The 15106-nt window shown below is 38.6% G+C and overlaps 1 protein-coding gene across 3 annotated transcripts in view; it reads right to left on the minus strand.

The window, feature by feature from the left end:
• FAM53A (family with sequence similarity 53 member A) overlaps window positions 1–15106 on the minus strand; it is a 68984-nt gene that overhangs the window by 33752 nt on the left and 20126 nt on the right. For 2 of the 3 annotated variants that reach the window (XM_084518829.1, XM_084518830.1), the window contains exons 2-4: window positions 14054–14298; window positions 6737–6791; window positions 3683–4485 (exon numbers count right to left, since the gene is read on the minus strand). In XM_084518829.1, the coding sequence (XP_084374955.1) occupies window positions 3683–4485; window positions 6737–6791; window positions 14054–14131 (936 nt within the window). In that variant the 5' untranslated portion in view covers window positions 14132–14298. The remainder of the gene's footprint in view (window positions 1–3682; window positions 4486–6736; window positions 6792–14053; window positions 14299–15106) is intronic. The other variant, XM_084518831.1, reaches the window with a different exon arrangement.

Raw genomic sequence — 15106 nt, forward strand, 5'->3', positions numbered from 1 at the left:
TTCTTCCTTCCAGTAAAGAAAGGTTTCTCTCTCTCCAACTGCAGTTACCTGTCTAAACTCCACCGTCACTTATTCTGCAACCATCTGTGATAGAGGCTATTAGCTGCAGAAGAATGAACATCCAGAGAGGCTCCTGTTTGCCATGCAGACATCTTGAGGCATCAGGATGATCATATTCCTGCTGCAAAGAGAGAGGACCAAATATCTAACACTAGAGCCAACCTCTTATTTGGGCAGTTGTGAACAAATGCTGAATAGGCACATATACAGTGTACAACTATTCCACAACCCATACATACAACTACTGTAGCACACCAATTGAATTGTCATTTTGAGTCCTTAGGGACTGAAACAATGTGATAGATGTTTTCATCATTTACGGGTCTTTTCCGCTTGTTTTTACAGCTGTCTTCATATTCTAGTAAGCCTGAAGTTGTACAGATTTTTATTTTCAGCTTTAAATCCAGAATAAGATCCTTCCAGAATTTAACAGGGCTGTACAATGCTGGTCATCAGCCCATCTGATCATTTTGTTTCTTGAATATTAGTGGTTTTTTTTTTTAATTTAAGACATGGTATTCTTTTCCCAAAAGAGCATAAACTAAAACAGAGGGGGTACAGCAAAGTGGGAAGGTACTTAGAAAATATTAAGGAACGCAGAAAGCCGTTTATTAGGAGCTACCTGTTCTTTCCTTTTTAAATGGTAACATAAAATTGAATGTTAAAGAGGCAATACCAGAAGAAAGTCGTTAACAAGTGTAGAAGCCTGAAGCAGACTAATGAGTTTACTCACCTAGGAGCTCTATTTAAGCTTAGAAATAGCAAACCTGGCTTCCACAATTAGCTTATTTTGGTTTTTCTAGCATGTACATTTAGTCAATCCAGCTTGATAGCCAGTATGTTTGCTAGACCTCAGCTAGAAAAAGACTTATTTTGTCAAGCTTCACCTAAACACACAGCTATTCAAGAACTTCACACCCCAACAACAGAACTTACTTGAGTTTTAGGTAAGTCATTTAGATATGATACATACTGATTTGAGAATACTACAAGCTCAGAAACCTTGAGCAATTTTGGCAGGTGTTCTAATGCCAGCCTCTCAGGACTCAAATAGCATTGGGAGAAATGGCTGCAGACCCAAAAAAATATTCTTCACAGTTGTGGATCCAGTACTGCACTCTTTTCTCTGCACCTTCAAATCTACAAGAACATGGGTCAATTATGACTTACACACAAGGAATACTAATTACCTGATTACTGACCTGTTTTTTGGGTAAATGTTTGACAAGTTCTGCTTTTACAAAGATATGAGGATATCAAAACATTTGCAATAAAGCATAGAGCACAAATCCCTACGAACACTTGTTTTCAGGTAGGTATTTCATAAACTGACTTAGAAGTGAATTTGAAATCACAGAAGTAGTATTTTTGGAAACAATAAGGAGCCCTCAAAATACATGAAAGAGGTCTTATTGAACTTCTCCTTACCGTAGTCCTGTCCTTCACTGAGCTACATGCAGATGTAGGACACATCTACATCTCCTTATATGACACTTCATAGCAAGTCTTCTGTGGTATTGGCTTATAATAATTTGCACAACAGTAATTTTGTTAAAGTTTATGAAGAAATGTTTAAGACTACAATTTAAGTTTCAAAGCATATACATTTGCCAAGAGTTTGGGTGTGGAAAACGCAAGCTATGAAAGATAAATTTATAACAATGTAAGATTCAGTAAACTGCTATTCTAGAACATTCTTGAAAGCTTAATTCAATTTTTGCTTGAAATATGTTCAGCACTTGCCTAGTTCCTAAAAGTATTTTCATTAGTGTTTAGCTCATTTTAAATAATTCATTTTCAAAACTATACTTTGTGTTTTTGATTAGGTACATAGCAGTATCTTTATAAGATTCTACTGAAATTCTACTGAAGCAACGAAAAACCCTGTTGAGCCTTGACACCAGAGTGAACTTCGCTGCATAAAATACTCAACTTATCATGAAAACAGCTTTCAAAATAGGTCTGACAGCAAAAAGTGATCAAGAATGCATGAATATTAGTCTCATGTACTCTTAAACTCAGCAGCAAACTTAATTAGCTAAAAAAAACTTTCTATAGACATGGACTATACCAGGTCTTCTCCAGATACAGTAGCGTATGGATTTAGAAAGCATAACATCTGGACAAACAAAACATTTGAAACACTGAATATCTCTATAACTGCTTGCATTCTTCAAGCTCATCTAGCCTAGAGAGCAGCAATTTCTAAATTTTATAATCAGTTTAAATAAAGGAATCTGCATTAGAGCAGAAAGGCAACTTGAAAGGCAGATCCACTAATATTTCTGGAGCAGATTATCAACCTAAGCTCAACGGTGATTAACAGAAAGAAACACATAAGACCTAACTAGCACACTTGCATCTTGACCAAAACCTAGAACGTTGTCTAGGCATATCTGGAACAGAACTGGTTACCAACCTTGCCAACAAACAAGCTTCTTGTTTATTCATTCTGCATTGCTTACCAAAGAAGAAAGTCCTTTAAGCTATTAAGGAAACTGTTTTACAGAGGTAGAAGCGAAGGACAGATGCTGTCATGCAGACTTTTAGCTAAGTGAAGTGGAAGTAAATTTGCTACTTCAGTGAACACTCCACAGTAGACAGTTCAATATTTCACTAGTACTTCTCCCCAGACATTCTTACGTAAAGGCTACTAATATCCAGGTACCACAGTTTAGACATTTTAGCCACTCTATTCAGTGATCCAGTGCTAGTTTGTTTTGCTTTAAAGCACGGTTCATCAAATGCAGAGACACTGGTGAAGAACTATTTCTCTTCCTTACATTTTTATTGCTACTTCTGCAAACTGTCTCCTCATCACTAGTGCAACAGCTCTCTTAAGAGGACTACTCAAATGCCTCCCATATGGTATCTACTGAAGGCAGTTGGAGCTACACACTCAAGTGCAAAACGTTCTTTGACCATAACATGACTCAATTTTACACCTCTTAACTCTGTAGACACAAGCTTTGAAAATTGAGTTGTGCACATGTATTTGTATTGCAAGTACAGGCACAAACTGAAGTTGTTTTTTTAAATCAGCATCTCTACTCAGAGCTCTACTCCCCTCATGTAAAAGTAACTACAGTAAAACACTCCTCTATTGAACTGGAGCATATACAGTTGATATATTAGACCACTGTTTTCATTTCTGACTGGTTATCAGCAGTTTCTTAAAGTTAATTCTCTAATACAGTCTTTAGTTGCTCTTACTTAGGTCAATAGAATTACTCACACCATACTGGGAGGCTTAACCAAATGGATTTGCACCAAGATAACACACCATTGTACGCTGTTCTCTGGGAACACTGTGGCCTAACTTTCCCCATGGCTTTCTTGCATCTTAAAAAAAAAAAGCCATTTTTCTTCGGCCTCTGCTTCAAATATTTTTTCATAGCTCCATATATTTTATATTGAGCAGACTGGACTTCAGGAAAGATTAAGTAATTGACTATTGGGCACAGCACTGGCAAATATAAGAACCCTGCTGTACTGCTGAAGTTAGTGTGTATCAGTACTAACACACAAGCAAATGGAACAGCTACAAATTAGTCTGGTTTATCTACAGATAACCTTTCTGCAACATCTCCTTTCACACACACTGAGGAAAGTAAAATCTCACCCGTGTCATTTTAAAAAAGTCTAACGATGGCCTGTTCCATCGTACATCCTCCTCCCGTCTGCGCTTTAGCCGGCTTTTCTTTTCGTTCAGGACACAAGGCTGAGAGCGGCATCTCAACAAGCCCTGACGCCGGCTGAGCTCAGGGGTGGAGGTGGGAGTGCTGTTGGCTGAAGGCAAGAGGTTTCCTGTCTCAGTGATGTGCTCCTGCGAGAGGGAGAGGCGGCGCCTTGGGTTAAAGTCACAAGGCCCTCCGGAATTCCAGCGGGTACTCGAGCTCGTGCTTCCCTCGCTGCTGTCCACAAACCCGCTGCTGGCTGAGGAAGGTCTGGGTACTGGTGATGTATTGAAGCTGGTGATGGTGAAGACGTTATTGAGCGACAGTATGTTTTGGGGCAGGCTGATGCTTGTGCTTCTCTGCAAGGTTGCGCTTCCATGACTGTTGCAGCGCTGCAAGGTAGCGCTGCCGCCGCTGTTACACCGTCTCTTTGACACGGGAGTCCAAACCTTGGAATTGCCGGGTTTCCAGGGCGAGCGGCAGCGAGCCAGCTCATCTGGCTCCGAGAGGGACCTACAATGGCGTTTCGTCGGCGGGGCCAAGGGCTGACCCGAGTTTTCGTTCAGGTTTAATTCGCTTATCCATCCTGACACCATCGACGTACTGGATGGTTCCTGCTGCCACTGCAGGCCACCATTACTGGCAGGGCCGGTGCTGAAGGGGCACACAGGGAAAGGGTAAGCCGAATTCCTCGTTGGGTCAGTCTGGATTGGGCAACCCCCATTTAAAGCTTTCCAAGGACTGTCTTCTAAAAGCAAGAGAAAGATATGGGTGAAAAAGGGAAGGAAAAAGACTACTCATTTTAAGCATAGTTTACGTAAAACTGTGACTCAAACTCAGGTTTAGAAACATAAGCCACAAATACCCAGGCCTTCATCCAAATTTCAGAATATAATTACAAAACTGTTTCAAAGGTAGAAAGTATTTCAGGAACTAACCCAGTATACCTGTTAATTCTTTTTGCTGTACATTGAAGGATTAAAGCACTGTTTTTCCTCAATAAGTAAGTTAATTTCCTAACCTGGTTCCTAGTGCACACCATGTACCATAACTAAAGCCTGCAGCATTGAACCTAAAGCATAACCAAAGTGGATTAATGAGCCTTGTGAAACCCCATCAGGGATTTTTATTTTTGTATTTAAAGGAGCAGGGTAATTTGTTCATAGACTGCTGTCCTTCATTTGGCTGTAATGCTTTTCCATTAAGAACACCTTACTAATAGAATTGTTCCAAAGAGACAAGCATTCACATCCGACAGTGTGAACGGCTCTTCTTTAAATTAGAAACAGTATAAAGTTATTTCAGACTGCAGAGTATTTCCTTTTTTGCTCATACTCAAAGTGTCAGGAAAAAAATCTTTCTTCAATGCATAAAATAAAGCAAGGATCCCTTAAGAACCTCCTGCAAGTTTTACTGTGAATACAGACATAACACTGTGCACAGCTTCTCATCTGAAGTGGCAGTGCTGGGTTAAAAGAAGTCTGCCAGCGAAGCCTCTCACTCTTTTGTAAAGCATTTCTTTGAGAACATTCGGCACATTTTACAGCTGTTCCTCCACATTATACAATGAAGTGTAAGAAGAACTGCAGCAGACTTTGGATTTGTAAATTGAAAAGCAGCAAAACTGTTGGCCAGTTAGCAACGTTTCATGCTTGGTTAGCAAATTTGCTAATTTAAACCAATTAGCCAAGAAAGTTTCACTTATCCTAGGCCTAAAGAAAGAATATTATTTAAAATATCAGGTTTGCTAGGCCTATTTTAAAAACCTAGAAATATTAGATTTTATTAATATATATATATATATTTTTTTTTTACAGTTGGCTGTCCAAACCAACTTTTAGAATAATCAACAGATAAAAGATACGCTGAGTGGCTTTAAAAACTGCAAACCCAAATACTTGTACATGTTCCATGCCCAAAGTATGTCATGGATTATCCTGTTTATTTGGATCTTATTTAAAGAACACCCTATTGTCTCAAAATCATTTAACTGTGCAGACAGCTGGCCTATTCAAACAACATGTTTTATTAGAATTCCTCTGTCCTTCCTTCTCCATTCTTTCAGATGGGTACAACCACATACTGTGCTTTGCCTTAAGCATGTAAGCTCTTCAAGGCAGGGACCATCCATAATTCAATGCAAGTAAAATAGCCAACACAATGGGATCCAGATACTGTTTGAAACTCCTTGTATCTACTGTAGGATGATTTGTTAGCTTGGACTGGCCTGATTTTTTTGAAAAAGTCCTTAGGAAGCTTTCTTCTAGGCTGGGAAGCTGGTTTTAAGTTTACTGTAAAAAGTCAGAAGCTGCGCATGTGTTCTAATCATTTACATGGCACCAAAAGTGGTATTTTAAGATAAAGTACCATTTCCCTTTGGAACACCACATAACCAAGCGTCACATTTTAAGGGGAATCCCATGCAGCAAATAAAAATCGTCCATGCTTAAAGACAGGACGGAACATGCAAAGCTTCAAATCCATCCCTTTATAAGGCAGTATGAAGTTCAGATATCAGTAATAGCATTTCTGGTTTTGCTAGGTAAAATTTACTCTTATTTTAATAGGACCAAAGGGGTGCTGAGTGGGTGGGGGAGCTAGATACACTTCTCCCAAGGCACTGGACTTCAGCTTATGGTTTGCATCATGCTAGACAGATATTCTGTGTGGCAAAGCACACAAGAAGGTGCGTAAAGAGGTGAGTTTTCTTGCAGCAGAGAAGCCTGAAGGGATGTTTCGCATGAATAACAGCATTGCTGGGCTTCTGTACACCATAGCAGATATTGAACAAAAACGTGTTATGAGGGCTTTTACTATGCAAAGCAGATCACAAGTACAAAACTAACAACCAGCTATTCCCAGCATTGTTCAGAGACCAGCTTAAACCAGCAGGCTCTACAACAGCATGCTCCATCCCCCTCACCTTATTTACAAAAGAAAGGCTGCTGGCTATACCAATTACCTCAGTAAAACACAGCTAAGGTTTCTGAAGAACTTACCGTTGATTTCGAAAGGGAACAAGCTGCCACTTTTGTTCAGCTTCTCAGATGAGTACTGAAATCAATCAGAAAAAGAGTTTTAACTGTGTGAAAGAGTCAGCATACACACCTCAAGGAAAACGCATGCAGTTTTCAGTTTCCCTATATGTGCCTCTAACAACCCTCCTTAAAAGGACTGGGTTTTGCTGGTTCTCTTAAAGGAATTCCTGAAGAGCAGATCTAAGTAAAATCTAAGTGAAATCAGAATACATTATGAAAATATCCTAAGCAAACTGTTTTGAGAGTTACAACATTAGCCCACGTATACAAGGTTCAAAAATAAGAGTGATAGATAATTCACCCTCAATGAAAAAGCACTGATTCAATTCTCATTTCAATGGAGATGAAACTACAATTTGACAACTGGGTTTCCATGTTCCATCTTAAGGATGAATTACAAAATACTTCACCTTAAACTAAGGACACATATATCTAAATTAAAGATTGAAACTACTAAGGGTCCCCACCATGAACATTATTCAAAGCAGGCTTTACTAGCATTTTAAGTGTTCTTAAAATCAGAAAGATGTTTCAAAGTGTTTTCTTAATTTCTTAAGGTATAAAAGCCTTAAGAATCTTTCCTGTCCAAAACTCATCTTTTGCAGGCTGAGTTTCTGATGGTTTGTAAAAGCCATAACTTAAAACAAGATTTGTGTGTAAAGACCATCAGAATTTAAGATTAAGCTTAGTCAGTAGCACCTGTACAGTAACACAGGCTCATATGCAAAATGCTTTCCATCTTCTTAACTAATTTCACCTAGAAAACATCATCACACAAAAGCCTCCTAGAGACCCCAGATTTTTCAAGCAAGCAGCTTGTTTTCTGGCCTCTTATAAAGAGAGCTATTTTATTTAGAGCACTTCAGTCCCCATCAGATCCCAAGGACCATTCTTTACTCCCCTCCAACAACTCGAGATGGGTAGAACACTACTTAAAAGAGCAACACATTTTATGTAAAACCTTATTTTTAGTGTATAGCCAAAGAACATGATAGTATTATCCACAGACTTCCTTTCCACATACAAAGTTAATTTTTAAACAAGCATCCTTGGGCTACAAAGCTTTTCTTTCTTGCTATGTAAGAAGAAATTGAATACCAGTGATGTATTTAAATCCTTGAATTCCTCATATAACATACAGACACTAAGCTATAGCTATATTCCCTTGGTGGTTATGTTTTAGAGGTAGGGAATGAAAGAACTGATGAAAGGACAGACAGCAATCAGATTTTTAATCTTATTTCTTGTCAACAGTTGCATATATGAAAAGCTATTTTGCAGAACTTTTACTTAACACTTGCATCTACAAATGCTCCATTTTAGAAAAATACTTTAAGGACATAGCAAAAATCTGGAACTCCATTGGATTTGCAGCTGGTTAGCCTTTCTCAGATGATTTAAGTAGGGAACTTGACAGCAGGAGCTATCACTTTTACTATCTTGCCTTTCTTAACTGTCATTGCCAGTTATATAGTACAAACATTAATAAAGCTAACAACAATTTAAACAGCTACAAGGATAGCATGCAGAACAAGAACACACTGAGATAACAGTAATAGCTGCATTTCAGCCATCTCCGAAGGACAAAGCCAAATTACAGATACTTCAACAAGAGGTTATTCAGTAAACTTCTCCCTCTCCAGTTTTCCCAGATCAATCTACTCAACTACCAGATTATAGCTAGGGAAAATCCCTTTTTGGGACCAGATTCCATGTTGAGAAGTCTTAAAGTTACTGCACCTCAAACCACACAGAGAAGGACAATAAGAATGACTTAGCCTGTGTGCACAGTCTTTTAAACAATCCTTAACAATTAAGGTTAAGATCTTGGATGTTTAGAAAGAAAAGAACCTTGAAGACAGTCCTGTGTGGCAGTCATTAAATTGCTATTTAGTTTTTACAAAGACTTTCAACCAAACACATCTTTCACAAGGTCCTCTTCAGGTATCTATTTGCTGCTCTCCAAACACCTTAAAAAGCCTTGTCCAACAAATAAAGACTACTCCGCTGCATCTCTGACAGTTGAAAAAAAGCATTTTTTATCAAATCCTTTCTAAATTGGATCACATACACTCAGACTAGCTGTAGTACAGGGAATGGCTGCAATGTTCTTTAATTGCCAACAACTCCATCCTTAGAGCTATTTCTCATCAGCTTCTAGGGAAGTCAGTCCTCAGTTCTGTAAGATGCGTTGCAACTACAATTTGTTCTGTGATGCGAGTGTTTACACAGAACCCTGTTAAATTACTAAAAGTGTCAATTCTTTAGAGACTGAAACCAAAAAGCCTCATTAAGTGTCCCATGTGGCACTGTACACAGAGAAGGGAGAAGGTGCATCATTTCCAGTACAAACTTGAGGCAGTGAAATTCTCCCTTTAGTCAGTCCCTTGTAAGTGAAGAATCTCCCTTATATATACTTGGCTTTTGAGAGCTGAAACTAAAAATACTTGGAAGCGTTATCTGCTAGTGTATTTTAATGATGTCTGGGAGTCCACACCTGAGTAGAACCCATAAGGCTATAAGTTGTTTATTGCAGTTAGGAACCTCTTATCTGTAGAGAACATGGCAGACCTCTCACTAGATTTACTGCAACGGGGCACTGAACCAGTTTATCAGCTCTCCAGGATTGGCTATACACACCACCTTCCCCCAGTCACTCTCATGTGTGTTAAGGTCTACTTGAAGCTTCCTGAATGAAGAGTCTTTTTATTCTTTTATGATTATTCTGGAGAAGAGATAAGCAGAGGTCACAAAGCAATAGGGAAGTCTATTAAGTTCCATGTACAGGACAGCTTCTTTAGAATAAGGTTAAGTTATTCAACCAGGTCATTTTCCTGATAGACTTCAGCTTATGCATGTTCATCTTCCAACAATTGCTTTTTGACTTTTTTTTTTTTTTAAAGTGATACCTCAAAATCCCCCCAAAGCAGATTAAGATAGTTTATCGATACAGAACAACGAATCCACAAACTTCACTTGAGGCTGGAATTGATTACTTCATGCAAGGAGGTAGGTCTCAAAGTGCTTCTTTAGAAGTAGAATCCCTTATGTTTGGAGAGATTATGCTCAAAGTAGATGGGAATGCATTGTATGACTTCCGTGACAGTTTTTTTTTAAGTTAAATATTTTAACCAAAGAACACCCTAGTATTGAACTAAGTGGAAGAGGTACATAGATACAATAGATTAGTAATATGAAAGTGTGCTTTGCTAGCAAGAACTGCAACAGAAGTAATTCAGGCTATTCTTCTACATGCACTCCAACCACCTGTATCAAGACCTCTACAGACAGTTCTACCCTTAAAGTTACTGCTTGATCTTCATAACCTTAAAATTAGTCATTTAAACACATTTTCTGCAATTCCCGAGTACATTTGGAACTCCTCCAATTTGTTGGCATTCTTCCTAAGCCACAGGAAAGCCAGAGTTTACTATTCAAGTACTAATTTAACCACCATCACACAGATGTGACAGGGCTACACATCAGACTTCCATTTCTACCGAACACCTTCCATATATGACCAGATAGGAGAAGCATTTGACCTGTTATCAGCATTTGAAGAAGAATTCAAGTCACATCTTTGACCCAGCCCTCACATCTTTCCACCAGTGACCTTCCATCCAAGGCAGTTATCCTAATTTTAAGTCTTTCAAGATAAATCAGCTTCATAAAAATTAAAAATAAAGATTCACATGCACAGAAGGGGATTTACAGTAGAGCTTCTTCCTTCCACAAATGCTTGTCTGGAAATGTTTGACTTCACGATGCTGTCAAGTCGTGAAAGCCACAACATGTTTCCAGAGCATCTTAGTGTTGAGTTGGCCAACCAACCATGGATACTGCTCCACTTTGTTTCAGCTACAATGCTTATTTCAGATAAAGGCTTAAGACAACCTAATGCCCCAAAAGCACCTTCCTGCTTCTACAGCAGGAAATGCAATCATCTTTTTCCCCCTACACACACCAAAGGCAGGTGCAGTACAAGCCTGTTCAACATAAATGAGCAGGAACTGATCAAATGTGTTATACTGCCTGGGAAAATTAGTATGTTGGTTAACAGAGGAGTAAGAGAAGCTACAGTTGGTATTTTACAACATACTCAGGCAACAGGTAAAGAAAGATACTTGGTCAACGTACAGGTTACACAACTGTGTGTGTTATGTCCCACATGTTACCATACAACTACAGAATGGTTTGGGTTAGAAGAGACCTTAAAGCCCATCCAGTTCCAACCCCTTGCTATTGGCACCAATGGCACCCACTAGATCAGGTTGCCCATGGCCCCATCCAACCTGACCTTGAGCACTTCCAGGGATGTTATCTTTATAGAGAATGATAGCTAGAAAGCAAACAGCTTGGAAAGAGCAATTTTGTTTTTTATAATTAACTTATGAACTATATTACTTTGCTATTTTTCCCTCTGTCTGAATACAAGAAGTTTTGTTTTTCATACAGGTGGATACAAGGGAAAGGCAATTTTTTATTCTTTGCATGAACTAGTGAAATACTTCATGCAGCTAGGAGAGTTCTTCACTCTTACAAAGACCTAACTCATAATGAAAACTAATCTATAACAGTCTTTTCTGTGTTCTCACAAAAGTGCACAGGAAGAGAGAAAGTCATGCCAGAGCCTTAGAAGTCCCCCAGATCAGGGTGAATCAGAGCATGTGTTCAATGAAACAATCCCCTTCACACCTCCACAAGACTAATACTGACTTCCTTTGTATTTAGCACCCCACAATATCATTTTCAGGTTCTTTATATTGCTGAGTTCTAACAGTCTAAGCTGTAACAACTTCATATCAGTTACCCCCAGTGGAGTAACCTACTCCACCCACAGCAGAGAAGCTGTTCTCGAAGCTTGTCCTATCTGAGTTTACGATTAAAAAAAAAAAATAAATGAAGTCTTCCAGGGGTACTGAAAGGTCTTTGAGACCACCAGAAACTTGAAAGAATTCAAGTAGGCCCCCAAGCCTAAGTCTAGACTTAGTTTCAGGGTCATTTCAAGTCAGCTTAAACCGATGTTTTCAGTTTCCCCTTTTCCCCAGCTATTTTCTCTACTTATGCCAAGATATGCACTTGTACAGATACACTGTGAAAGGGAGCACAGAACTGATAAGGGTTAACATTAACCCAAGAGAGGTTACTCGTAATCCTCAATCAGCTCAAGAGGTGATTCACTGCAGTGTCCCACAGAACTTTGTGCCAGTACACGTAATGAAAGGTGCAGGCAAGACCATTTAAGGAATGGCTCTAAGTTGCTACTCCAATTAGTACATTCATCTTAATGCTGTAGTTTCTTCTAAAAAGTACAATGTGCTAGAGCTGATTCACCTCCCCACACACACACTATAACTTCCCCCCATTAAAATTTAACAATAACCTTTACTAGTGGAAAGAAGTGCACTTGGACCATATTTCGGTTCAGGTTTTATTCAAGAAGTCATCATTTGCTCCTATGAATCCTTTTTTGTAGGGAGCAACCTAGTTGTTCAACTTCATTCACACGTGCTCCTGCATTTTCACACCTCACCTTGCAATTTCCACACTTTTTCAAGCTGCCATTGTGTAGAGATAGAACCTATCCCGAGCCTCAGAGGGCATTTTCATCCAGGAATACAGCATTTAGAAAAGCAATTCCTTGGTGGTTTAAAATGGGGACAAGAAGGAGGAAGGGAAAGGATGAAGTCAGTGACAAGATACCATTTGCCATTCCACTCTAGACGTTCTCCCTGCTTTTCTCCCTGTTTTAATTTTAAATAGGGATAAGGACAGGAATAAAAACCAAGTCACAACATGTGACAGCATGACAACAATCCTGTATAGACTCTATATGGTATAAAAGCTTTCTCTGCCCTTCCAAGCCTCTGATGGAAAACCTGCAGTGACCATCAGTAGAAATGTAGCTCTTTTTCAACACCGTGTGAACTTCAGCTAGAAATTACAAGCTGCCACTACAGTTTTAGAGACAAGCACATGGATACAGGCCATCACTTGCCAACATCTAGGCCTAGCATTTAGCTAGAAATAACACAAAATTGCCAGCTCGGGAAGACAGCAAATTCCCCTACAAACTGTATCTCAAGTGCCTCATCATGCTAGCTGAAATGAATGCAAGCTGAGCAAGCATCTCTATTTTAAGAGTTACCCTCTTTTCAAGACCTTACACATGCCTTCAAGAATGGTACATATTTAGGGTGAAGATCAGGGTGAAGAAACTAAAACCAAGTTATCAGAAGAACCCTTAGTGGAGCTGTTCAAGCTTTAAAAATAAATACTTTGATTAATGTATGCTATTAGACATCCTTACTTTTGTGTCAGTTTTTACATGCGTGCACACAAAACATGGGTGCTTTTCTTTAACACAGACAAGGAGTTAAACACTTCACATTAAGAATTAGAGGTACTTGTGTTGTTGTTCAATTAGTACCCTAGAGCTGGATCTGCAGAACTGCAATTGAAGTCCATGAAAGCAGGCTAGTGAGGCTAGTGCAGTGCTACAGTGCTTTGCATTACATGCAGAATATGATCTCATGGTTCTCAGGTACAAACACAAGATTAAGGGGAAGACTACTTTGCACTTTTTTCTTTAAACTCCCTCTGGAGCATAGATTCTCTCATCTCACAAATCAGACTCAAAGAGAATAGATTCCTTATGGTCTGAGTGCTATGCTTGAATAGCAGACCCACAAATTAAGTCAGCAGAAACAAGCAGTAAATATTACATAACTTCTCAGAGCAAACCAGCCATCTGACACCTTCAACAGCAGAGATCTACTGGTGTAGGTCAGGCTGGTAGTCAGCAACCTGACTTTCACTTCAGCTGCTTTCAACAGATCTGTTCTCCTTTTGCCTAGTGCTGATTGCTACCTACACAGTGGTCACTGATTTTTGTGATTAAATGTTGTTAAATATCTTGTATTTGCCTACATAAAATGAAGAAAGCTTGAACAAATACTAGTATTTGTGTTGTTGGAGAAAAAAGACTCATGAAAAGCTTTGATAGTTCTTTTGAGTACACAGGGTTTCAGCCATTTAAATAAACAAAACTAAGATTAAATGATTATTACAATAAGAAAGCATCTCTCCAGAAAGGATCACACACTGAAATTTCATTTTTTCCTTTAAAACTTTCATCCACATCACAAGGCATTCCTAACTTAAGTGGCTGAATTCTGACTGATCTACACTCTTGAATTTGTTGTGCAGTTTTGAGATACATGTACCTTTGAACTACTTTGCATTTCATATTTACATGTTATTTTCATACATCCTTACCAGGTTAATATTGTACGTCTTACACGTCAGATCATCCAAGCTCTGGTTCTGCAACTTTTCTGTTATTAGTGTTACCATTGTAGTTGTTCCTTTTCCACTGCTCACAGGGAAGCGTTAGAGGTTTTTCAATGTCTTGTTTCAATACTCGTGAGCCATTTCTGTTTTGGTTAACAGTCGAGATTTATGCTTCCATTTTATTGCCAAGGTTCATTTCCAAATGATGTCAATGTATCATGTCTGCTTCTCTGTAAAATTGAGGCAGAAAAAGAAACGTCAGAAGAGTTATTGATTACATCACAATTAGTGGTGGTGTCATAACAGAACTTGTGTTTGGACTAAGACGACAAACTTTCTTCCCTCATTTAAGCTACGACTAAAGTATTATCTAGCACAGCCTATGAAACATGTAGATACTTACCATTCTGTTCTGTATGTTCAGACATTTATACCATTTTGTTTCATCACTAAACCCTTTTTAAAGACAAGCAGAGCGGTGGGTAGCTCAAGTGCTCCATCAACTTTCCATACCATCAGCTACTTTTAACAAATTGACTGTAATTTTAAATAAAGACTTTGTAACTGCTATCTAAGCAAATATCAGATCTTAAGTTAGAATGCAGGATGGATTACCATACATGTAAAACATCACAGACAAAAGCTTAGGTACCTTTGTTCTATGAGCAGTCATTTATATGATGAGTGCTAAGTTCACTGGCTGCTTCTTCCTATCCTCAACATCCTCAAATTAGCTTCCAAACCTATGTAGCTTTCCAAACAACGTCTCTGCCAGTATTAATCACAGTTTCTCCAGTGACATCACCTTGCTGCATTACCAAAAACATCTTTACCCAACTCATGACAAACTGGTTGAGTGTTCCATGACCAAATTTATCTTCGTGGAATTAAAGGAATCTATACACATACACTGCCAACTTCAAACAACACAATAAATCTTTGAGAAGTTTGTTTTCCTTTGCTAGATTTTAAGATCTATAGTAGAAGAATACTAGAAAATCATTTAAAATGAATGTTTGTGTAAAATATTGCATTGTT

The sequence above is a fragment of the Aythya ferina genome, assembly GCF_964211825.1.
Source record: "Aythya ferina genome assembly, chromosome: 4".
NCBI classification, from domain to species: domain Eukaryota; kingdom Metazoa; phylum Chordata; class Aves; order Anseriformes; family Anatidae; genus Aythya; species Aythya ferina.